Source organism: Homarus americanus, unplaced genomic scaffold, assembly GCF_018991925.1.
Source record: "Homarus americanus isolate GMGI-L3 unplaced genomic scaffold, GMGI_Hamer_2.0 scaffold50564, whole genome shotgun sequence".
NCBI lineage: Eukaryota > Metazoa > Arthropoda > Malacostraca > Decapoda > Nephropidae > Homarus > Homarus americanus.
In genome coordinates, this window is record NW_024715014.1 from 5,542,520 (window position 1) to 5,569,910 (window position 27,391).

Here is a 27,391-nt window from a genome sequence, read left to right on the forward strand (position 1 = left end):
CCCTATAGCTTGCTTGGTCGTGTTGTCGTACATATTGCATACATCTAGCAATCCCTAACTTAACTGTGATTGGTGGACTAAAATGTAAATACACCAAAATCAGCCAATAGGAGAACAGAACAGTCAGTCAGCACAACACCCCAACTTATGTTTTCCTGTTGGATATTTATTCTCCTTTACATTGTTCATGGTGCTATGATACTGAAAATTTGATAGGTGGTGGATTTATTTAACGTCATATCTCCCAATGTTCTAAATAGTGCAAAAACAACTGCCCCCAGGAGCCATCCAGGGACAGTGCTCCCTGGCCCTCCCATTTGCCCTACCACGTGAAGCATCCCAGGGGCCATCCCAGTGGCCACGCCCTCAGGGGCCCTCCAAGGGGCTACAGCAACCCCTCCTGGGGGCAATGGCGCCCCCAGAAACCCTCTCAGAGGCGGCAGAGTTTCTAGGGGAGACCCAAGGGGCCCTCCCAGGGTTGATGGCCCTCCATGTGACTGTACCAGAGACACCCCCAAGGAGCCCTATAGCTTGCTTGGTCGTGTTGTCGTACATATTGCATACATCTGGCAATCCCTAACTTATGATTGGTGGACTAAAATGTAAATACACCAAAATCAGCCAATAGGAGAACAGAACAGTCAGTCAGCACAACACCCCAACTTATGTTTTCCTGTTGGATATTTATTCTCCTTTACATTGTTCATGGTGTATGATACTGAAAATTGATGGTGGTGGATTTATTTAACGTCATATCTCCCAATGTTCTAAATAGTGCAAAAACAACTGCCCCCAGGAGCCATCCAGGGACAGTGCTCCCTTTGGCCCTCCCATTTGCCCTACCACGTGAAGCGTCCCAGGGGCCATCCCAGGGGTGGCCATCCCGCCCTCAGGGGCCCTCCAAGGGGCTACAGCAACCTTAGGTTCCTACAAGGAACGACACCCCAGGGGCCCTCCTAGGTGGGGCAGTGATCCCAGGGGCCCTCTCAGGGGAGCTGGCGACCCTGGGAGCGGCGACGGCCCCAGGGGTCATTCCAGGGGCGGCGACGACTCCAGCTGTCCTCCCATGAGCAGTGACGATCCCAGAAGCCTTCCCAGAACCGGCGGTGACCCCAGGGGCCCTCCAAGGGGCGGTGGCGCCCCAGAAACCCTCTCAGAGGCGGCCGAGTTTCTAGGGGAGACCCAAGGGGCCCTCCCAGGGTTGATGGCCCTCCATGTGACTGTACCAGAGACACCCCCAAAGGAGCCCTATAGCTTGCTTGGTCGTGTTGTCGTACATATTGCATACATCTAGCAATCCCTAACTTAACTGTGATTGGTGGACTAAAATGTAAATACACCAAAATCAGCCAATAGGAGAACAGAACAGTCAGTCAGCACAACACCCCAACTTATGTTTTCCTGTTGGATATTTATTCTCCTTTACATTGTTCATGGTGCTATGATACTGGAAAATTGATGGGTGGTGTATTTATTTAACGTCATATCTCCCAATGTTCTAAATAGTGCAAAAACAACTGCCCCCAGGAGCCATTCCAGGGACAGTGCTCCCTTTGGCCCTCCCATTTGCCCTACCACGTGAAGCATCCCAGGGGCCATCCCAGGGGTGGCCACGCCCTCAGGGGCCCTCCAAGGGGCTACAGCAACCTTAGGGTTCCTACAAGGAACGACAACACCCCAGGGGCCCTCCCAGGGGCAATGGCGCCCCCAGAAACCCTCTCAGAGGCGGCAGAGTTCCTAAGGGAGACCCAAGGGGCCCTCCCAGGGTTGATGGCCCTCCATGGGACTGTACCAGAGACACCCCCAAAGGAGCCCTATAGCTTGCTTGGTCGTGTTGTCGTACATATTGCATACATCTAGCAATCCCTAACTTAACTGTGATTGGTGGACTAAAATGTAAATACACCAAAATCAGCCAATAGGAGAACAGAACAGTCAGTCAGCACAACACCCCAACTTATGTTTTCCTGTTGGATATTTATTCTCCTTTACATTGTTCATGGTGCTATGATACTGAAAATTGATGGGTGGTGGATTTATTTAAGGTCATATCTCCCAATGTTCTAAATAGTGCAAAAACAACTGCCCCCAGGAGCCCTCCAGGGACAGTGCTCCCCTTGGCCCTCCCATTTGCCCTACCACGTGAAGCATCCCAGGGGCCATCCCAGGGGTGGCCACACCCTCAGGGGCCCTCCAAGGGGCTACAGCAACCTTAGGGTTCCTACAAGGAACGACAAAACCCCAGAGGCCCTCCCAGGGGCAATGGCGCCCCCAGAAACCCTCTCAGAGGCGGCAGAGTTTCTAAGGGAGACCCAAGGGGCCCTCCCAGGGTTGATGGCCCTCCATGGGACTGTACCAGTGACACCCCCAAAGATGCCCTATAGCTTGCTTGGTCGTGTTGTCGTACATATTGCATACATCTAGCAATCCCTAACTTAACTGTGATTGGTGGACTAAAATGTAAATACACCAAAATCAGCCAATAGGAGAACAGAACAGTCAGTCAGCACAACACCCCAACTTATGTTTTCCTGTTGGATATTTATTCTCCTTTGCATTGTTCATGGTGCTATGATACTGGAAAATTGATGGGTGGTGGATTTATTTAACGTCATATCTCCCAATGTTCTAAATAGTGCAAAAACAACTGCCCCCAGGAGCCCTCCAGGGACAGTGCTCCCCTTGGCCCTCCCATTTGCCCTACCACGTGAAGCGTCCCAGGGGCCATCCCAGGGGTGGCCACGCCCTCAGGGGCCCTCCAAGGGGCTAGAGCAACCTTAAGGTTCCTACAAGGAACGACGACACCCAGGGGCCCTCCTAGGTGGGGCAGTGATCCCAGGGGCCCTCTCAGGAGAGCTGGCGACCCTGAGAGCGGCGACGGCCCCAGGGGTCATTCCAGGGGCGGCGACGACTCCAGCTGTCCTCCCATGAGCAGTGACGATCCCAGAAGCCTTCCCAGAACCGGCGGTGACCCCAGGGGCCCTCCAAGGGGCGGTGGCGCTCCCAGAAACACTCTCAGAGGCGGCCGAGTTTCTAGGGGAGACCCAAGGGGCCCTCCCAGGGTTGATGGCCCTCCATGGGACTGTACCAGAGACACCCCCAAAGGAGCCCTATAGCTTGCTTGGTCATGTTGTCGTACATATTGCATACATCTAGCAATCCCTAACTTAACTGTGATTGGTGGACTAAAATGTAAATACACCAAAATCAGCCAATAGGAGAACAGAACAGTCAGTCAGCACAACACCCCAACTTATGTTTTCCTGTTGGATATTTATTCTCCTTTACATTGTTCATGGTGCTATGATACTGAAAATTGATGGTGGTGGATTTATTTAACGTCATATCTCCCAATGTTCTAAATAGTGCAAAAACAACTGCCCCCAGGAGCCATCCAGGGACAGTGCTCCCTTTGGCCCTCCCATTTGCCCTACCACGTGAAGCATCCCAGGGGCCATCCCAGGGGTGGCCACGCCCTCAGGGGCCCTCCAAGGGGCTACAGCAACCTTAGGGTTCCTACAAGGAACGACAACACCCCAGGGGCCCTCCCAGGGGCAATGGCGCCCCCAGAAACCCTCTCAGAGGCGGCAGAGTTTCTAAGGGAGACCCAAGGGGCCCTCCCAGGGTTGATGGCCCTCCATGGGACTGTACCAGAGACACCCCCAAAGGAGCCCTATAGCTTGCTTGGTCGTGTTGTCGTACATATTGCATACATCTAGCAATCCCTAACTTAACTGTGATTGGTGGACTAAAATGTAAATACACCAAAATCAGCCAATAGGAGAACAGAACAGTCAGTCAGCACAACACCCCAACTTATGTTTTCCTGTTGGATATTTATTCTCCTTTACATTGTTCATGGTGCTATGATACTGGAAAATTGATGGGTGGTGGATTTATTTAACGTCATATCTCCCAATGTTCTAAATAGTGCAAAAACAACTGCCCCCAGGAGCCCTCCAGGGACAGTGCTCCCCTTGGCCCTCCCATTTGCCCTACCACGTGAAGCGTCCCAGGGGCCATCCCAGGGGTGGCCATCCACAGGGGCCTCCCCCACGCCCTCAGGGGCCCTCCAAGGGGCTACAGCAACCTTAGGGTTCCTACAAGGAACGACGACACCCCAGGGGCCCTCCTACGTCCCAGGGGCATTGCATCCCAGGGGCATCTGGGGCCACAGGGGCCATCCCAGGTGAGGCCACGCTCTTAGGGGCCGTCCAAGGGACAGAGGTTCCTACAAGGAACGACGACACCCCAGAGGCCCTCCTAGGTGCGGCAGCAATCCCAGGGGCCCTCTCAGGGGAGCTGTCTACCCTAGGAGCGGCGACGACCCCAGGGGTCATCCCATGGGCGGCGACGACTCCAGGTGTCCTCCCATGAGCAGTGACGATCCCAGAAGCCTTCACAGAGCCGGCAGTAACCCCAGGGGCCCTCCCAGGGGCGGTGGCGCCTCCAGAAACCCTCTCAGAGGCGGCGGAGTTCCTAAGGGAGACCCAAGGGGCCCTCCCAGGGTTGATGGCCCTCCATGGGACTGTACCAGAGACACCCCCAAAGGAGCCCTATAGCTTGCTTGGTCGTGTTGTCGTACATATTGCATACATCTAGCAATCCCTAACTTAACTGTGATTGGTGGACTAAAATGTAAATACACCAAAATCAGCCAATAGGAGAACAGAACAGTCAGTCAGCACAACACCCCAACTTATGTTTTCCTGTTGGATATTTATTCTCCTTTACATTGTTCATGGTGCTATGATACTGAAAATTTGATAGGTGGTGGATTTATTTAACGTCATATCTCCCAATGTTCTAAATAGTGCAAAAACAACTGCCCCCAGGAGCCATCCAGGGACAGTGCTCCCTTTGGCCCTCCCATTTGCCCTACCACGTGAAGCATCCCAGGGGCCATCCCAGGGGTGGCCACGCCCTCAGGGGCCCTCTAAGGGGCTACAGCAACCTTAGGGTTCCTACAAGGAACGACAACACCCCAGGGGCCCTCCCAGGGGCAATGGCGCCCCCAGAAACCCTCTCAGAGGCGGCAGAGTTTCTAAGGGTGACCCAAGGGGCCCTCCCAGGGTTGATGGCCCTCCATGTGACTGTACCAGAGACACCCCCAAAGGAGCCCTATAGCTTGCTTGGTCGTGTTGTCGTACATATTGCATACATCTAGCAATCCCTAACTTAACTGTGATTGGTGGACTAAAATGTAAATACACCAAAATCAGCCAATAGGAGAACAGAACAGTCAGTCAGCACAACACCCCAACTTATGTTTTCCTGTTGGATATTTATTCTCCTTTGCATTGTTCATGGTGCTATGATACTGGAAAATTGATGGGTGGTGGATTTATTTAACGTCATATCTCCCAATGTTCTAAATAGTGCAAAAACAACTGCCCCCAGGAGCCATCCAGGGACAGTGCTCCCCTTGGCCCTCCCATTTGCCCTACCACGTGAAGCGTCCCAGGGGCCATCCCAGGGGTGGCCACAGCCACAGGGGCCATCCCAGGGGAGGCCACGCCCTCAGGGGCCCTCCAAGGGGCTAGAGCAACCGTAAGGTTCCTACAAGGAACGACGACACCCCAGGGGCCCTCCTAGGTGGAGCAGTGATCCCAGGGGCCCTCTCAGGAGAGCTGGCGACCCTGGGAGCGGCGACGGCCCCAGGGGTCATTCCAGGGGCGGCGACGACTCCAGCTGTCCTCCCATGAGCAGTGACGGTCCCAGAAGCCTTCCCAGAACCGGCGGTGACCCCAGGGGCCCTCCAAGGGGCGGTGGCGCCCCCAGAAACCCTCTCAGAGGCGGCCGAGTTTCTAGGGGAGACCCAAGGGGCCCTCCCAGGGTTGATGGCCCTCCAAGTGACTGTACCAGAGACACCCCCAAAGGACCCCTATAGCTTGCTTGGTCGTGTTGTCATACATATTGCATACATCTGGCAATCCCTAACTTAACTGTGATTGGTGGACTAAAATGTAAATACACCAAAATCAGCCAATAGGAGAACAGAACAGTCAGTCAGCACAACACCCCAACTTATGTTTTCCTGTTGGATATTTATTCTCCTTTGCATTGTTCATGGTGCTATGATACTGGAAAATTGATGGGTGGTGGATTTATTTAACGTCATATCTCCCAATGTTCTAAATAGTGCAAAAACAACTGCCCCCAGGAGCCCTCCAGGGACAGTGCTCCCCTTGGCCCTCCCATTTGCCCTACCACGTGAAGCGTCCCAGGGGCCATCCCAGGGTAGCTATACCCTCAGGGCCTTCCAAGGGCCTACAGCTACCCCAGGGTTCGTGACAAGGACTACTACACCCAGGGGCCATTGTAGGTATGGCAGCAATTCCAGGGACCTCAGGGGAGCTGGCGACCCCAGGAGCCCCTCCCCACATGCGCCGACGACCCCAGTGGCTCATCCCAGGGCGGCGACGACTCCAGCTGTCCTCCCATGAGCAGTGACGATCCCAGAAGCCTTCCCAGAACCGGCGGTGACCCCAGGGGCCCTCCCAGGGGCGGTGGCGCCCCGAGAAACCCTCTCAGAGGCGGCGGAGTTTCTAGGGGAAACCCAAGGGGCCCTCCCAGGGTTGATGGCTCTCCATGGGACTGTACCAGAGACACCCCCAAAGGAGCCTTATAGCTTGCTTGGTCGTGTTGTCATACATATTGCATACATCTAGCAATCCCGAACTTAACTGTGATTGGTGGACTAAAATGTAAATACACCAAAAACAGCCAATAGGAGAACAGAGCAGTCAGTCAGCACAACACCCCAACTTATGTTTTCCTGTTGGATATTTGTTCTCCTTTACATTGTTCGTGGTGCTATGATACTGGAAAATTGATGGGCGGTGTATTTATTTAACGTCATATCTCCCAATGTTCTAAATAGTGCAAAAAAAATAGCCCCCAGGCGCCCTCCAGGGACAGTGCTCCCTGTGGCCTTCCCATTTGTCCTACACATGAAGTGCCCCAGGGGCCATCCCAGGGGTAGCCACACCCTCAGGGGCCTTCCAAGGGTCTACAGCGACCCCAGGGTTCGTACAAGGGACGACTACACTCCAGGGGCCATTGTAGGTATGGCAGCAATTCCAGGGGACCTCTCAGGGGAGCCGGCGACCCCAGGAGCGCTCCCACATGCGCCGACGACCCCAGGGGTCATCCCAGGGGCGGTGACGACTCCAGGTGTCCTCCCTTGAGCAGTGACGATCCCAGAAATCTTCCCAGAACCAGCAGTGACCCCAGGGGCCCTCCCAGGGGTGGGGGCGCCCCCAGAAACCCTCTCAGAGGCGGCGGAGTTCCTAGGGGAGACCCAAGGGGCCCTCCCAGGGTTGATGGCTCTCCATGGGACTGTACCAGAGACACCCCCCTCCCAGGAGCCCTATAGCTTGCTTGGTCGTGTTGTCATACATATTGCATACATCTAGCAATCCCTAACTTATCTGTGATTGGTGGACTAAAATGTAAATACACCAAAAACAGCCAATAGGAGAACAGAGCACTCAGTCAGCACAACACCCCAACTTATGTCTCCCTGTTGGATATTTATTCTCCTTTACATTGTTCATGGTGCTATGATACTAAGATTTGCGGAATTTATTTAACGTCATATCTCCCAATGTTCTAAATAGTGCAAAAACAACTGCTCCCAGGCGCCCTCCAGGGACAGCGCACCCTGTGGCCCTCCTATTTGCCCTACCACGTGAAGAGCCCTAGGGGCCATTCCAGGGATGGCCCCCAGCCCTCATATACCAAAATTTATCTCCATGGTCTCATATTGTTTCCCACAAAGTATGCACAGATAGTTGTCTTAGCTACTGTACATAAGACAGTACCTTGGAGTATAGTTTATGGGTCATTTCCAACACTTCACATGTCTGATACATTAATCCTTTTTCCAGATCATTGTTCTCATATATTTTCATCTGATACCCGAGGTAGCTATGTTTACTAGTCGTACACAGACGTAAATACCATAACCTTCAGACAAGGCCACACTAATTCACTATAGTACACCAGTCCGTATCAATTGGGCCTTCCCAATCATTATATAGGTACCTCGAGTGCTCCCTCATCACTATCAGTATACATAAGATTATATGCACGGACACTGGTATAATTCGTATAAAACAACAAACGGCATATAAATTACCTGAAAAGAAAAGGGTTCACCACCTTCACTCGCAGACTGGCCACCACAGAGTATCACATCACAAACCTCTCAGCATATGTAAAATTTTTCTGCACACTAAACACACTGTCCAATATGGCAACATTGGTATAAAAATATTCAGGGTAAATAAGAGGTACAATATAAAAAATTAGTTTATTAACAAGTATCATTATAAAGACACTATGAAAAGCACAGCTGGCCTCTCAACTACCAGACACCATGCAAGATTCATCTTTGGAAGCACCATAACTACCATACAATATGAGATCCGGAACACCCGAGTGACTATGAAGAGCTAAGTGAGGCGTTATCCAAAAATTATATGGTTTTTGGCAGTATATTCTTCATTAAGGCCAAATTCTCTAGTCACTATGGTAAGATGGGATATATGAATGATAAATTTATTTATTTATACAAGGTTAATGATATAAGGCAACCAAAACCCAAATGGATACTAATTTCATAATAAAATACAGTAAAAACCCCGAGTACCTGACTAATTAAGTCACAATCAGACGTCCACATCAGCACGAGTCATTACTCGGGTGTCCAGTACTCGGAGTGTTTACTGTAATACTTTTTTTTTTGCAGAATATTTACTGTAGACAGAAAGCCAGTGAATAAATGAGAGTAATGTATACAAATACCTTGCTCATACTAAGAATTTTATATGAACTATAATATGGAAAAGCATAATAATACTGATAAATCTAAGAGTTTTAGCAATTATGTCATGGATATGATGGAGTGATAATGAAAATATACAATATATGTGAATGTACAAATTGTGACTAAGTATTTGGCCAAAATAAAAACATTAAATTTTGAAAATAAAAGTATCTGTACTGACTTATCACACTCATTATATTTCCAAATTTTCAGATTCTCATAGCTACAAAACCCTAGGAAATTCTTGGATTTTTATATCCCCAGTTTGTCCAAAATGGCACCTAAAATAATTATTTTCAGTTTGGTATGACTTACATTCTGACATACAGACAATTATAACGTCACTCAACCCCAAAAATCACTGCCCCTCATAATATTTGCCCTCATCGAAAGACCAACGGTATGGATACTAAGTCCTTTTCCCGATATCAACAGGAAATTTTAATCAGCTTAAAGGCATTATCAATTCCATTTTTGATGATACAGTAAGAAATGAACTGCTGGAAAATCATAATTTATAATAATTTCAATTGCAAAAAGAAAAAAGAAAAAAGAATGTCATGTCAATTACATTGATCATTCAAAAGTATCTAAAAACCATTTACACAGAATATGCTTAATAGGCCTACTATCTACAAAACTCCCATTAACATGCTTCATTTCATACAGCCTTATCAAACAATTAAGAATGTCAAAAAAACCTGAAAAATATACAGTATAGTACACTCAAGTCATTCTTGCCAGAAAATTCTAATACGAGTATCACAACATCAATCCTAATCACAGTTTTATGACCAAGAATCTGATAGCTGGCTATTATATGTAATGTTCTCACTTAAATATAAGTTCTAAATCCTATTCTTGGCTGATTAACAAACTGGTTCACTTCACTGCTTTGTTTTCAATTTATCTTTAAGTTTGCTTTTCAATCCACCAGCCTCTTTGGTTTTCTTGGCAACATCCTTCTTCTCTTCTGTCATTTTCCTCACTTTCTCTTCTGCTTCCTTCATTCTGCAATGTAAAGAAGCCTCATTATAAAATTTCCCATATATAGTGGCAAGGCTAAAGAAGGAGAAAAAACCTTGTTAAGACGAGAAAAAGTGCATGTCAGTGCATAACCAATAAACCACATCGAGTCAGAACCAAGCCCTTAGGAAAACTTTCAGGATTACAGGACACACAGCAAATCCAGGGTAAAACAAGAAACTCCCAACACACACACATTTAAAACAGAAGAGAGAGGAAATAGCAACTGAAACAGCCTGGTAGGGGAAACTGTGGAGGAAAATGAAGAACACGATGAATGTAATGTGGAACCCAACTCCTAACTATGCAAAATGAGTGTGTGTGTGTGGGGAATGAGCATTGCTAGGGAGATGGCAGAGGTAGAATCCCAGCTGGTCTCTGTTACTATGGCAAACCTGGGGTGTATGCAAATGGTGACTATTCTTTTTCATAGAAGCACAATTGTCATGCTCCTATTTGCATGTTCCTAGTTTAGTCTAGCTAGTGAACCACTATATGAATGGCCTGTGCTGGATCACCTTCGTAAAATGTTCTTCCAACAATGGATACGGAGTGAAGGAATGATGTTGGAGTAAGAAAGAATGAAATAAACAATATGTTAGTAACAAAGAGGGAGGAAGCCTTTGTATTGAAGTTGGGGCAAATATAAGTACAGTGAGTTCTGCTATAACGCGTGTTTTGATAACGCGAATTTGCTCTAACGCGATTTATGAATTCGGAACAATATTTGTATAACGCGATCGCTTGTTTGCTATAACGCGATTTTTGCTTACTATTTCTCCAATTTTGTGGTATTAACTGTGAATATGGTAAAGAAGAATATCTCCAAAAAGCATTCTGATGATAGAATTCCCGGTGATTATCGTAAAAGAAAGGATATAACACTTGAAGAGAAGCTTGATGTTATCAACCTCAAAATCACCCTTCTCCCCCATCAAGTTACATTCATATTTTTTCAAGGTAAAGTGTTAAATTTACTGTATGATTTCATTATTAGATATGAATGTAACATTTATTTAGACTGTGCTATCCTTTGTGTTAGGCTAACTACTAAATTTTTTCGATTTCGAGTAAACTGCACCTAACCCTATTTTCTCCATAAGCCCTGTTATTTCTATTACGCGATTTTCTATAACACGATATTTTACAAGAACACAATTATCGCGTTATAGCAGAACTACCTGTACTATCCTAGAATGCCCAAGAAATTATCTAGTGGGAGTTGTCCAAGCCAAGTACAGTACCTCTCAAACATGTCTCCTTCAGGGTGGGTAATTTGTTTAAAAAATTCCTAATTTTTTAAATATATATCACAGAATTTACCCAAGTCTTTACACTGTACACCAAATATTGCTCAATTTTCATTTCAGTCACTCTCTTAAGTGTTCATATCTTCTCTCTTCATTGGTCATAATGTTGTACCCCCACCGACAACAATCAAACAAGAGCCAAAATATTTTGTGTTACTGATCCAGTTACCTTATTCCTGATAAATTGGTTCCCATTTAACCCTTCAACCCAATTCTGTCTTCTTTATGAAAAACAAATTGTACTATAACCAACCTTTGTTTGACAAGCTTCAGTTGTTCTTTCTGCCAAATATTAAGGAAGTCATTACAGAATGGTGACCATACACTGAAGAAATCGTATGGTGTTACGTCCTTCCCTTTACCACTAAACTGGAAATACTTCATAACCACATCAAATCTGCAAGTTAAAAATTGTGATATTAATTAAACAGCCCTACAATTTGGATGTAATTTCAAATTTATTACTTTGTAAATACTGTTAATGTGAAGATCCATTAATCTACTGTCTATTTTTATACTCCAACTCCTAAATATAACAAATTACAGTTTAGGTATTACAACCTGTACAATAACTTAAAAAAGAAGAAAAAAAGAAGGTAAATACTAAATTTCACACTGTCAGACACTCCTGTATGCTGCCAGTCACTCTGTACATTGTCCAACACTCATGTACAGTCATCCCTTGGTTATCGCAATTTTCGTTATCACGCCTCCATCAAAATCTGCACACCTGCTGTTATAATGCATTTTTCAAGCTGAGAATTTCATTATCACACAGTTGCCTCCAGGTGTTTTTACCCATTTGTTTCACCTCCATCTTTTGAGGATAAAATCTTGCAACTACAAATTGACAATAGCACATTTGCTGTAATCAGACATATCTAAGTTGCCTCAACAATTGCAACCCCAGTTGCAATTTCAAATTCTGTGTCATTTCTAAGGAATAACGACATCTCGGGTGCACTCTAAGATTGAGAGAAACCGGAGGACTCAGGCGTCCTGAAGCAATGAGAAAACGGACTCCTCAGACGGGGGACTCAAATAAAGAAAGCATAGCTAGATGATTTGTGGACTACAGTATTGAGCATACCCTTTTCATCACTGTAATAAACCTAGCCATGCCTATGTGTTTTTCTGATACTTACCATAACATTATCTATATATTTAGTGGGTCTAAATCAGTGGTGTCAAACTCAATACCTTTCCAGGGCCAATTCATATTTCAGTTACCCTCTTCAAGGCCAACACAAGTGCTATATCACATATTTGCAGGATTGAAGTTTACAGCTTCACATATTGCCTTACCTGGCTTACCAGGAATACCTCATTTGGGTTTGTCTGATCTTAAGTATGTAAAATTCATTTTACTAAATAAACGTGATTATATCTATTTCTTTCATAATTTCACGGGATGATAAATTTTACCGTCATCCTGCGGGCCACACCTGACCATCCCAAGTGCCACAATTGGCCCGAGGGCCATGAGTTTGACACCCCTGATCTAAATGGTCATAAAATGGGAAAATTGGGGTTGGGTCTTGGGTGCCTGGAACCAATTAGAATAAATCCCATAGGTTCTGTACTTTCGTTATCGAGTTTTTCATTATCACACACTCGGCGCGGTCCCAATTAGGCATGATAACAAAGGCATGACTGTATACCGCCAGACACTCCTCTACACTGCCAGACTCTCCTGTACACTGCCACATTCTCATGTACACTACCAGACACTGCTCTACACTGCCAAAAACTCTTGTACACCCCCAGCATATGCTGGTATCAACCATGTTATTTTCATAAAACTACATTAGTATAGAGCAAAAAATTTCATCTTTAACCTTGTTTTTACAAGTTAAATTTACAAAGTTTACACCATCCTCCAAGGAGTGAATGTCATAATTTACACAATTCATTTAGGTTTGAAAAAACAATTTAAATTCTCTAACTTTCCCATTAACCCAAATCCACTGCTTAATGACAAATTAAAGATAAACAATAAATATACTGTACTCACTGCAACTTGCAATCACATAGATTCTCATTTTCTGTCTCCAGCTCTTCCTTCGCTGTAAAAGAAAATAGATCAAGGTAATTATAATTCATCACTGACTTCTGGAAACTAACATAAGAAGGTTTCTGCAAGTAGAAAATTAACATACCCATGAGCATTTATCATGGGAAGGGGGGGAGGGGGGCAGGAACCACACAATAATTTTTAAAGTACACTAATATGTTAATGTTTCTTGGCATTTAAAAGAAGATGAATGAATCAGTTTGTGAATACATTGATTTTTCCTACACATTACAGCATTTTTCTTACTTAGGAGACAATCTGCCAGAGAGCATTGTGACAGCTACGAGTGTGAGCTCACTCAAGGACAGACTTGACCAACACTGGAGCAGGTTCCGATATATTCAGGAGCCGGTGCATGCCCATTATTATTTGCCAACAGTGTGTAACAGCGACAAGATCGACCACCCAAGTGGCTAACGAGCCGATTAGTGGCAAAGAGGATAAAAGTAAAACTAAAGCCAATGTTAATCTTGGCATACGAGGAACTAGTAATGTTCAATGAAACAACCTATAGGCACATCTCCCAAAAATTGCACCTCGGAAACCTATAGTTGGCGAGTAATTAGCATTGAAATAATGTAATTAAAATCTTCCAAGCGTCATTATGACCACTAATTACTCCTCAGGTATCCAAAGAGATTAGAAAGCCTGCAGGAACCCTAGCTTGTACAGTACTATAGATGGACAAGGGGTGAATTAACATAAGTCTATAAACACCACAGAGGACATTACTCAGTTCAGTGTGCATTCCTGGAACTAGCAGATGTCCATTATATTAGAGGTTAAAGTCTCTGATTGATGAAGCCACAAAATTAAAAAATTGTCAGGGGAAAATTATTTTTAAATGAGATTTGTGAACTCTTGCAGCACCCAGCCAGAGAATGTTGTGACAGCACCGAGTGTGAACACATTCAAGACCAGACTTGAACAACACTGGTGTGGATGGTTCAGATACATTCTGGAGCCTGTGCATGTCCAATACTTGTCAGCAGTGTGTAACAAGAGACGTGACTAACCCCCCAGCAGCTATCAGGCAAAGATGATAAAGTAAAGTCATGGCTAAGTCATTGCAAAGTGACTATCAATATTAATGAATAAATGTGATATTAGGGGCAAATAAAAATTGAATAAAGTAATTACCTCTGTCCCATCATCTGAGGTACCAAATGAATTCAACCTTTTCAATTCATATCAAAAAGTTCAAAGTATTTTCTTTAAAATCTTACACTGAACACTAAATTACCTTTGACAAAGAACTCTGTCATGATATCCTTGAATGGCTGCAGATGTTCTTCATCTGATTTCCTGATCACCTTCTCAGCACGATTCTCACACACTAAGGACAAAGATAAAAAAATATTACAGTATAAAGTGCCTCTAATTACAGTAGAGAGTTTTGTATCACACAATCTACATCTAAAGACTACAGCAACATATTCATTATCAAAGTATTAACATTTATCAGTATCCATAGCATTAAACAGACGTGACCGATCGCCCATGGGGCTAACAGGCCGATCAGTGGTGAAGAGGATAAAAGTCATATTACCTGTATATGGATTTGTTTAATATTTACCAATACCTCAAATAAAATATTTTCTTAAAATTGTATGATTACTTGACATCACCGTACTGTACCCTTTATCCCTCTTGACAAACCATTCATACACATGTTGTTCAATAGTGTACTACTTCCATTTTTATCTTGTCAACAAATTTCAACTTACACCTACTGCACTGCTCCCTATATATAACTCACTTTACACTTATAGCTAACTGTATATACAGTGATATCTCCATTAGACAGAATAACTGTTGCAGAGCACTTCCGGGAATGAGAGATTTCCGGGTAACGAGACTACTTTCTCAAAGCCGGAAAAAAATCCATCATCCCCGGAATTTTTCAGGTACTGTACCGGGAAAATTTTCTCATCAGTTTCAGAAATTGCACATTACATCATCTCTCGAACCCAGAGAGAAATCCCCCTACTCCTATATTACTCAACTAACACCTACTCCAATACAACTCTAAAATGAGAACTCAAAGGTTTGGTAAATGAACATACAAATAATCTCACCTTTCAGATTTTTTGAGATTTCCTGCAAGTCTGCCTCTAAATCTTCAAACTTGATATTTGAAACACGTTCAACAATATACGGATCTGGGATAGGCAGCTGTACCTTATCTGTGCCAGCATCTTGACCTTCATATTTCTGGTAGCAATACGTAATAATCATTAATAATTGCAAATTAAATACTTCCATACAATTAATTATATCTATGTTCAGTAGGTATAAACAATAATACTGTACCCTTTTATAATTGCAGTTCCTTACAGCTAATATTTTATTTCCTCTACTGTTTATCATGTACGGAAGCAAAATCATGGGACTTTAGGACTGGTCTGTCCTGGGAGATGGTGTATGATGATATTTAGTGCTAACAGCAAAGAGTTTTTAAGAAACAGTGGAGAGCCACAAGGATATACCACTGGACCTATCCTGTCTGTGATCTCCATTCATGACATAGATGAAATTATACCAAGTCACATTGTCAAGTTTGCAGACAACACAAAGATATTTGGGAAGGTAGCAAGTCAAGACAATATTACAATCACTCAAAAACATCTGCACGAGCTGTTCAAAATGGTCTCAAGACTGGTAAATGGTTTTTAACATTAAAAAAATGTAAGACTGTACATAGGATACTACATCCTTAATCATAACTATTCTGTTAACATTTTCCTGGACACTGTTGATAAGGAAAGATCTATGCATTGTGATAGATCATTCACTGAAGGCAGTGCAATGCAACAAGCGAAAGAAGCAGTGAAAAATGCCAGCTGAGATTTGGGAATTATAAAACATACCAATTGCTGTTATTATTATTATATTCTGCAGTTAATCCTTTCACAATGGAGATGCCATTTTTAATATTTGATTTGGCTAAAGCTAGACAATATTGTTCAGCAGAGAGGGTTCCCATACACAAGTCCTCTATGTCAAACAAGATATCAATGGTTATGCTTAGTAAGGGGGGTAAAATAAAGGTAATCATGTGAGTACTACATCAAAAACAGCCCTTAAAATGGCATAAAAGTAAATCCCAGTATAATATCAAAGGGAAATGGTCTTGTACCTGGGATGTTCATGGATCCAACCCTGCCTACATCTAGAACACTTACCTCAATGTACTTGTTGACAACAAAATGCAGTAAAGTGTATGAAGCCTCTTTGCTTTTTACATCTTTGATTTTGGGTAAAATCTCTAACCCAAAGCCATCTGCTTGCCCTCTTGTTCTATTTCCACCATTCATATAATTTCCAAGAGCTAAAATTATCCCAAATATTCTTTTAATGCTGTCACTTATCAGGAGCACCTGAAAGTAAAAGAAAAATTGTGAAATGCATCCAAAAACATAGATCTTTATTCAGTAAAACCCTGAGTACCGGACTAATTAAGCAATAGCGATGTCGTTAATTAGACGTAATCCATTATTCAGACGTCCATATCAACTGTTCAAAACAACAGCCAGTATATTACACTCACACAGATTGGCTTATTTAGGTCAAATTCATGTAAACCTATCATACTTATGATATGCTTTCAGTAAATGTCATTGTTTTTTATTTAAAGCGAAAATAGATGTAGGTAAAGTTCTCAAGTCTAGAAGCTTTCGGAGCCACAGAGAAGATTTTTTAAGGTTCTCAAGTCCTGATGTACGGATGTACTGTATGTGGTATGAATGGAATTGTGCAGTGTGAGATAAAGTGGATGTGTAGAGTATACCTCTGACAGTAATGTGGATATTTTCACAAAATCCACTTTATTCTGGAGAACCTCATTGTCAAAGGTAGATTTTTTTAAGGGATTAGCCCACCCCGGCACAGGTTACTGACCCACATCGGGGCCTGGGGTGCAAAAAATTATAATAACCATAAATAAATACAAAAATTAAACAAATAAAACAGATCAAGAGTGAGAAACTATGTACTCTATATGTTGTGTTGTCAAAGTAAGAGAAATAATTGAGACTCTGCAATTGTGTGTAAATGAGAAAGAAAGTCAGTCAGATCAGCAACCTGAGACTTGGTCACAATTTTTGTGATGCCATATGACAGCAGGGTCTACCATTAGACAATATGCTTCCCAATTTGATTGCTGCCTAGGTACTACTCATTTAACTACGAGTAAAAAGGTATCTATTCAAATCCTTGATTATTCTGTATTTTACATACGTCAAAAATTACCATTTTTTTTTTATATTAAACAATGAAAACTTTACATAGCACATCATGAAATACAATAGCACATAATTTATGAGCAAAAAATAGCTCCTTCAGGCCCTTGAATCCTCCTATGGGTGATGCCAAAAATGAACGACTTCAATCGCATTAGAGTAATGAAATGATTTTCCCACAACTTTTGCAGTTTCATTACATGAATCAGTGGCAACATGCACAGTCATCTCAAGGCCACAACTACCTGGCGATGTGTGTTATGTGGTGATAATTATGCAAGTGTTTATGGGACCCACTTTCATTCGAGACGAAGTGCATCACACTTACGATATGCTTTCAGTATACAGTACAGTATATTGATTTCCAAAATTCTGCATTATCTTGAGAACAGAGCATTTATTGTAGACCACTTCAAGTTTATCCTTTATGGTAAGGTGCTTTTTGTTCTTTGGGGCCTTAACCAAACATATTTGGCTGGGGAGTGTTCTCACAATGTGTGTTATTTATCGGTCATGAGAGAACACGCCTGCACAGAGTACAGCGTGGTTTTTTTACAACATTCTTGTGTTATTCAGGTGGTCTGGTACTTGTGGTTTTCACTGTATATTCCTTTACAACTACCTGTACAACTTAAATATAAAACATATTTATTTCTGAACAAAAAATAATTTAACCATTATTTTAAACGGTGCTGCCTTCAACATGGCTGTTGACAGCAAGTCATAATCTACAGGCCTTACATGTCTACAGTACATTTGATCTGAGGAAAATGCAGTTAGCCATAGATGTACAAAACTGTCCAAAGCCAGCTTGCCATCTTTTGGGTGTAGTATATCCTATGATATCAATTCTCCTTTACTGTACAGTCCTGGTGCTATATGTGACCCTTCTGATGACCACAGCCCCAAAATAAGTGAGCACAAAGGTGCAAGACAGAGTAAAGAGCTCCCAAAAAATCTAAATGGGAATCTAGAAACTCCTTCGCCTTCAAAAACTAAAATACCTCTTATAAAAGCTTTGAAACACAGAACCCTATAAAAACCAAGCTTGAAATCTGTAAATGAGGGCAAAGGTAAAAGAAAATAAATTCTACCCAATTTTGAGAAACATCAAACAAGGGACAAGAATAAACTTCACACCAAGCTCAAACTACTGTATTCCCAGTAAGGCAATATATTACTGAGCATCACCATTATGCATCCAGGAAAAATTTAGAATGGACCAAAATAAGATGGCAGAGTTTTAACTCTTGGTGCAGTTTGTATGGATGAATCAGACTTGGTTATTTTAAGGCCGACCGGTCAAGAGCACTATTGTTGCACCAGAATCTTCATTTTGGGGAAGAGGGTGTAATGGGAGGTGGGAATTGTTGATATTTCTTTAATGTTAAAGTATTATCCTAACTGGGGGTCGTCACTGGACTTAATACTACACCAACTACCAGCCCATATTATGAGAAGTTGCCTGGTGGAAGTCATAAGCCAAAATAATAGACATCATGACAAAAAACCTAGAATAACCCAAATACTTACATCTATGGTACTCTGTAACATATTAATTCTGTCGTGTATAACTCCAATTTCTTCAGTGAATGTGGCTTGGAACATAAAACATGCAGTACGCTCTGCAAATTCATTGATTTTGGAGAGGTCTAGCAAGAACCTGAAAAAAATGTAAATAATAATAATTATATACCTGCATATACAGTACATATATATTTAAAATACAATGAATGTGACATGTAATGAAAAACATATCCTGAGCATCAAAAGAAAAGATTGAGGATGTCAAATTAACCTATGAAGTTGTTAATCAATACATTAGATAGTACAGGTTCACTGCCTATAATATAGGTTCCTGGAATGTGGATGTACCCAAAAGCTGTAAATTTTTTATATACACCCTGTACAATACAATAGATGTGGCATTGCGAGTTGGATGAAATCGCGTCAATTCATGCCTATTTGTGTACCATTTTAAAGAGTTGAGTAACTGTGTGTTGCCTTTTCTCTTTGTAATTAACTAATTATTTTCAAAATGCCCTAAAGAGAACCCAATGGATAAAAGTGCAAAGTCAAAATAAAATTCCTTATCGATAGGAAAAAAAAGTTGAGTACCTGTGATGAAAAACTTTGAGAGGTGTGTCAGTATGGTGGTTATCTATGCTTTATCAGTTGCAATTAATACAGCATGGTAAAGCCTTTGCTCGGATAAACGATCGGCGGTTAAATGATTGCCTACTGAACTTGCCAACAGAGACGTGACCGACTGCCCAAGCAGCTAACGAGCCGATCAGTGGTGAAGAGACTTAAAGTGAAAACAAATGTAAACAAAGTATCATAACCTTATCATGTGATAAAGTATAGTACTCACTGTTCAGGCTTGTCAAGAGGAATATCAGGCAATGCTTCTGCTTGTGCTTTTATCATGGTCACTTCTCCATCACTTCCTCTCTGAAAAGATGCACAAATAATTAAATTTAATTAAGCATCTTTGTTACGAAATTCATTTCCCCTTTTTTTCTTAAAATTAAAATAAAAAATAAATCAAAGAAAATAATGGAATCCAACAAGACTATCACCATAGTTGTTAAGATTTCAGCCATCAGAATGAAGTGTAAAACTCGAAACATAACACAGGTCCTGAGTTAGCTGTGGCCTGTGAAATGGCCACATACTGTACTGTTATATGTAATGAAACTATAAATGTTGTGGAAAATTATTTCAGTACTGTAGTGTGACTTAGAAATAAAGATAATATAATGTAAAACTATAAAAAATGAAACACCAACAAACAGAGATTACAAGGAACTCCACCACACAATTACATTATCATGAACTAGTGGATTACTAATCATAACCAGCTCATAGGGGACTAGTGGATGGGATTACCAGACAAACTACAACTAGTTACATAGGTGGTAACTGGTGGTATATCCCAGCTACATACAGGGTGGAACCATCGATTGGGTGACTTGGACCATAGGCTCACGCGCTGTGATTGGCTAATGATGTGACTGCATGGGATGCCCATGATAGGCTGATGCATTTCCCAGCTAATCCTCTCTGAGCCTAGCATCATGATGCACTTAAATCATCTTCAAGAACAAAGTGTTAAAGCTGTTACATTTACTGTACTGTTCATTCAGTTGTGTAAAAGTACCATAGTTAAAGGAAAAAGGAAACACTGGAGCACCTTAGCTTTTGTCTTTATTCAAGACATCTTTAGCCTTCAAGTCATGAAACCACTAATCCCGCACCCCTCCTCCACCGGAAATTAGAGAAGAGTTTATATACAAATTGTGACCTGACACTGCATCAGGTTTGGTCAATTACATGAAACCCAATAATCCCCTACCCCAGATAAATCACAAGTGTTAAGACGTACCGGGTAATCAGTAACGCATTACATTCAGCAGAGTGGACAGTGTATGCCTACTTTAGGTTCAAGACGACAGCATCTGCTGGCGAGTACAGTATATACAGTACCGTGTACATTATTTTGTTTAATTACAATATATTGTACGTGTACAGTGCATAAATAAATACAGCTCTGTGTCTGTCTGCGTGAGATGCATTGTTTAAACTCGCAGAAACTTTCCCCAGTGCAGGGTGGATAATTCCACTGTCTTGGCTGTGATACACATGTCCATTCACGCCTCGCACGCCCGTATCATATAGTAGTATTTTTTAATACGTATATTTATTTCACCAAACTTTTAGTTAAACTAATCATGATTTGAGCAAAAAAAATGGTGTTTCTAACTTAATTAGAACTGATTTCATAGACTCCGGTATAAATATTTCTTATGTTTTTCATAAAAGACTCGAGTCCCCATCATTACATCATGTTGAAATATTTTGTTTACGGTAATGATCTTTTATTCAAATAGTCTTATAGAAAATTTCTTCAGTACCATTATGGTATCGAATTCATTCTCTAAATATTTCCTCTCGTGCTTGCTAGCTAAATGTAATGGGAGAGATAGGAGATGCGTAGTCAAGAAACATTCGACTCTCGGGAGCTATTCCCAGTACAGTACTGTACCCGGAAAAATTCCGGGCGAAGATGTGGGACTTTTTCTGGGTTTGAGAGATTCGTCCCGTTACCCATAAATCACTTATTCCTGGAAGAGCTCGGCACCAACTGCTCAGGCTAATGGGGAGATTACTTAAACTGTACAGTGACTCTAAAAATTCATTAAAAAAATGAGAGCCTCTGAGCACTGCACTATACACTATACACAGCTGAACGGCCACCATATCAGTACTTTGTATTAAAGAAACATTGTGAACATTATGAGGAATTTGCAAATCTATAAATAAATATATAGTATACATACCACTTCATATACTTGTTGTAACACTTCCAGGTCCAGAACTGAAGTATCAAAGTTGTACACAGCTGAAAGTTAACAAAAGAATATACTGTAGTGATACTTTTTACCAACAAACAGGTTACTTTAATGAATGTTTATTTTAATACATTTAAAAACTATACAAATTATTATCCCTAGCAATTGGAATTAAGGAAATCATGATTACGAAGACAATGTATGTGTAAAGGTCATGACTTACTTACAGGTATATAAACAACAGGTGAACTATCCACTAACATGGTCTGTATTCCCTAAATGTATACAGTAACATCCCAAATTAAACTAGTACAGTACAGTACTAGTTTTATGGAAAGCAAGTGACTAGATGGTTTAAAATTGACTGCTATGTATAAAATAAAATAAAATCTATAATTGTAAGGAAAATATAAGGATATATTTACAGCAAACATAATGTTATGCAAATTGCTTCAATCTTCTATTTGATCTATGATAATGTTGCACTGTAGAAATTACATGAAGTCAATTTTTGAAAGTAGATTCTCTCCCAATAACACCACTGCTGTCTGCCTCTTGCGTTTAAGATACAATATATTTACAGGAAACACAATTTTGTTCAGGTATTCTTCAATACTTTAGGTTTTGGTAATGTTTGGTTTGATCTACTGTTGTAGCACAGTACATGTAGAAAAAATACAGAATATTTTGGCCATAATATTCTCTCTCACACACCAACACTTTTTGTCACATTTCGCTAAGGTATTTTTTAATAAACAGTCATAAATTTCCAGATGCTACAGTATTACTTATTTCTACAAAAATCCACTTACCATTTTCAACATCTGCGCTGTCAAGATGCTGACTTGTTATAAAAATTCCAACATTTTGGGACCTCTTGCTATCTAGAACTTTAGCAACCTGTAAGGTAAAATGTTGAATTAAAATAATTTTCATTTTTTTCATGCATACAAATAGGTACAGATGGCCTCATAGATACTCCTGTCCTAAATGTTTAAAGTTCAAGTAAATATTGTAGCCTCTGATGGTTATTTGTTCACATGGCTGTGAGCTATTTTGAGTGGTTGCAAATATTATAAAATATTAAATACATATGAATAAATACAAAAGATGTGAGAAGCAAACAAAGCTGGCAATACAGACACTTAATATTTTATATCTAGCACTGACAATATCTACTATAAAACTGGAGTTATGCCAAAAGATTGTCTACAGTTGATGCTGTTGAACATACAGTAATAACAATAACAATTTATATCCATTCCAAGACCACACTTCTTATGACTCTTGTGAGAAGATAGAAGTCTCACTGATAGACGAGGCATCATAATCCAACAATTGCTTTGCCAGTGAATCTAATCTGTTATTAACATTTTATACACAACATAACACTAACATTTATATATACAGTATACTGCATATATTATGACAACAATAATATAGTTATACACTTCCACAAAAATACAATCTCTTACAGAAACAAACACTATACTGTACAGTACATACACATATAGTATAGTACAATACAGTATAGGGTTATGCACTCTTATGTATAACACACTCTTTATACAAACACAAACACTCAGTATGACCCTGTACTCTATGAATTTGCTATAACATGAAGGAAAAAAAATCAAATCTTAATTATAACCAAAAATTCAACAATCATTTACAGTACTATTTTAAATTACATTTACTACACATGAAAGTAAAAAAAATATGACCATACACAACCCTATCTGCTCTTTCAACCTACTTGTTTATGCAGAGTAATGAAAGCAGTCAATCACAGTGCTCCACTTAAAGCCAACCAGCATGCATCATATCAACTGCATTGATTTTCCAGCAGGTAGAGTTTGTTTATGTGTTCTCTGTATTACATACTGCAAATCCTTCTTGATATTTTAGTCACTTCATAAGAAATAGTGTTTATTTCTGAGACACAATGGTTCCCATCATAAACCACCCTAAAGGATACTGGGAGCACCAAAAACAAATTCAGAACTTTTGATCATTCTGGTAATGCACGAAGAGTACCAAATATGAAGCCTTTCTGCTAGGATACATATTTTTATGTCAGAATTAGCACTTACTAATGTGACTTACCAATATAATGGACAAGTTGACATTCAATTTCTATGTAAATGTTGTTTCCCACCTCCTGCTCTACCACCCCAATGTGAGTTTTGCAACATTTCTTATACCTTACTACAGTTCTTGAATTAATAAAGACAAATGGAAATCCAAGTTTAAAGGTAAATTTACCTTGACTTTAACTGGCTTATCTGCCTTCTTTTCCTTTTTCTTTGGCTGAGGAACTTGTCTTGCAAATAAATCTACAAACTCTGATTCATCAAATTCTTCCTCTTCAATTTCATCCCAAAGTGGAACATCAGATATTCTTCTGCAATGAAAGATTTAAAAATTATTTCTGCAGATACTGATGACCAATAAGTATAATTTCACATCTTCATTGACGATGGCTTGATCCTGAAAGCATATTTTATAGAGTAACCTGGAGCACATCTTCAGGTACATTCAAGAGTCCATACATTATCAGTACTTTTCTAAGAATATGTAATAGCAAATAGACTGACTTCCCAACCAGCCAGTAAGCTGATAAGTGGCAAAGAGGCTAAGTAAATATATAGGTATATGCCCGCAAAATCCTACAGGTTTGGAACCCAAGAACCCAGAAATAAGATGGTTGGGGCAAATCTGAACATTAGCCACCTTTCCTATAGCAACTCTAACCATTAAAAAAAAAATTTTGAAAAGTGCCAAGAAGTGATGACTTGTGAAGCAGCATATCCAGAGCACCACTATGTTTTCACCTGTCAGACTTTTAACATAGAGGAGGTTTGTAAAACCAGCCTCACTTCTAGCAAATATCCAAGGACATCAAGCCTTTATTTATTACCTACATCCAGACAAAGCTAAATCAAGAAACAAACCAGAGTCTATTTACCCAAATGTCTACATCTCAAGATTACTCATAAAGTAAATTCCTGAATTTTTAATACCATTTTACGGGAAATGCTGGAGTTACAGAAATTAAAGGGCCTGGGCAGTTAATTTGAATTTGGTGCCCTGTATAGTAATACCTTGATATGTATATTTACTAAGTGTTTGGTGGGCAATACAACCTTATACCATTGAACGTTACACTTAAGAACATGAATATATTTTTCAGTACAGTACTGTAGTACATTGTTTATGTTAAATGAAAGAAAAACATTAAAATCTAAAATATATCATTCACAATAATTATCTCATGATGGAATAAAACATTAATTTGACATGAAGTAAGTAAAGCCAAATATAAAGAGGTCATTTTGTCCTCAGTACTGTACTTCAGTAAAAGACAAACCCTTACTTTCTCTTCTTCAGTGATCCAGTTGACTCTTTTTGTTGTTCTTCAGTCTTGTCTTTATCTTTCTCTTCTTTACCATCACTCTCACCTTCCTCCATATTCTCTTTGTCATCAGTGGCATCTTCATCTTTGACTTCAGCTTCAGGCTCCGGTTCAGGTTCAGGCTCCGGTTCAGGTTCAGGTTCAGGTTTTACAGGTTTTGGTGTAGTTAACTGTATCCTTGTCCAATACAAAGGTCTCATAGCCATTTTGGGATTAACAGGCTTTTTACGCAAGACTGTAATGAGACAATATATCAATTCTCATAATATATATACACGTACTGTATACTATATATATATTTTTTTTGAGGGGTGGAACTTTTACCCTGTTAGAGGAGTCAACATATATGGTACCTGCAAAAATATTAGGCGATATGTAGTATCACAATTTACACCCAGTATACAACGGAAAATGAAGATTACAGTGAAACCTCGTAATACAGAAGTTAAAATTTTCATTCCCTTTATGGATCACTGCTTACTGCTTAATAGTCACGTGTAAAAATCTTATAAAAATCATGAAGCCATTTCTAACTCTACTTTTAAGAACATGTACTGTATTTATAAATTATCATTGGGTCACTTCTAAACTCTACTTTTTACTTATAATTTCACTTTTAAGAACATACTGTACGTATACTTATAAATTATCATTAGTATCTGTGTACAGAGGGGTATGCTATAACAAATGGATTCTACTACGAATATTCCTATAACGAATGGTTTTACCTATAAAATTGAGAATGCTATAACGAACGAAACTCCTAAAACGAATTTTTTTTCTTTTTTTACTAATTTATTGTTTTTTTTATTACAAGTATTAATGATATTCATTATTTCGGGGGTTTAGATGCATATTTATGCCTTTTTTTACAATTTTTACAATTTTATATTATATTTTTCAGTGTTAAGTGGTTGTATTTGGAGGCCTGGAACGGATTAATCCTATAACGAACAAATGCTATAACGAACAAGGTTCTAGAACTAATTAGATTTGTTATAGCATACCTCACTGTACTAAGCTCCTTTTTCCTCAGCCTAATAGTATCAGGCAATTTCTGCTTTAATTATTAATGCAAATTCTTAAAATTAAATCAAGGTACTGTAGTACTACAATCTTCACATTTTCTCTGTACAATACGTACATCTTTTTTTCATACATTTATTCTTTAGTACAAACTTGATCTTAACTTATTTAAAAATTATTCTTATATGCAGAATTATTCAAAAAATTCCCTGGATACACTTTTCAGATCTCTTGATACTGTACTCGGTTATTGCAGATTCATTCCGAATTCAAATACAGTAGTTACATTAATTTTTTTTAAAACATGTGAATTAAACCAAACTCAGAATTATAACGATCTGAATCAATGCGAGTATAGTGTATCAGCAAATTTGGAAGCATGAAACAGAAACTCAGGTATATTTTGAGTCAGCATGTCCAGTATCTGCTGACAATATGTCACTGAGAGCTTCCCAACTGTGCAACTGACTACTGGAAATAAGCTGACAATAGATTAAGAGGCTAAGGAATTCAATAAGCAAGTTACCATAGTATACCAATAAATATAAATAACAGCATGTAATTACTTAATGGTGCCATAATTCTTATCTAGCACAGGAAGAAAAATAAGATTTTCATTTTCATATTTTCAGAGAATGAACTGATTCCAATTGTACATATTCTTACACTATGATTCAAACAAAGGCACTTTTTTTACCATCACTGTTGTGCACCACAGTAAACTAAAGTTGAAAGGTAGTCAAATGCAATACAGTTGTACAATGAGGAAGCTGCACCAATAATCTATCATGTTGCACAAGACCTAAGCATCTAAAACAGTTAGCAGTGTAGTTGTTTTAATGATTTAAATATTGTTTGAAAAGCAGTTTATTAGACTTAAAACTTGTAATCATAATTGCAAGGTTACACTGTAAAAATCAATGACATTCTATAACTTACTTTTGTGATGATAAAAGTCATTCCAAGCAGAAGAGAATATTTACCAAGATGTATAATACTTCAGTGCTAACACTTCTTCTGTTTTAGTTGTGGTGGAAAAGGCTTCATTGCATGTTTTTACTGACCATTTAAAATTGACTTTGACCTAAAAACTACAATACTTAGAATTAAA

At 40.4% G+C, this 27,391-nt stretch overlaps 2 protein-coding genes across 2 annotated transcripts in view; one reads left to right on the forward strand and one right to left on the reverse strand.

The window, feature by feature from the left end:
• The first annotated feature begins 409 nt into the window (after positions 1-409).
• On the forward strand, positions 410-2,424 carry LOC121854316 (basic salivary proline-rich protein 1-like). Its single transcript, XM_042348915.1, has 4 exons — positions 410-549; positions 853-1,273; positions 1,528-1,828; positions 2,093-2,424. Exons 1-4 carry the CDS (start codon positions 410-412, stop codon positions 2,422-2,424), a joined length of 1,194 nt encoding a protein of 397 aa, XP_042204849.1.
• Positions 2,425-8,303: 5,879 nt separating this feature from the next.
• The window catches only part of LOC121854327, a 77,978-nt gene continuing 58,890 nt past the window's right edge, over positions 8,304-27,391 (reverse strand). The window contains exons 14-25 of the mRNA XM_042348926.1: positions 25,216-25,489; positions 24,105-24,243; positions 22,652-22,739; positions 21,828-21,889; positions 19,859-19,938; positions 19,018-19,147; positions 16,429-16,623; positions 15,322-15,457; positions 14,487-14,579; positions 13,184-13,235; positions 11,423-11,566; positions 8,304-9,844 (exon numbers count right to left, since the gene is read on the reverse strand). Coding sequence (XP_042204860.1) covers positions 9,721-9,844; positions 11,423-11,566; positions 13,184-13,235; positions 14,487-14,579; positions 15,322-15,457; positions 16,429-16,623; positions 19,018-19,147; positions 19,859-19,938; positions 21,828-21,889; positions 22,652-22,739; positions 24,105-24,243; positions 25,216-25,489 — 1,517 coding nt within the window. The 3' untranslated portion in view covers positions 8,304-9,720. The remainder of the gene's footprint in view (positions 9,845-11,422; positions 11,567-13,183; positions 13,236-14,486; positions 14,580-15,321; positions 15,458-16,428; positions 16,624-19,017; positions 19,148-19,858; positions 19,939-21,827; positions 21,890-22,651; positions 22,740-24,104; positions 24,244-25,215; positions 25,490-27,391) is intronic.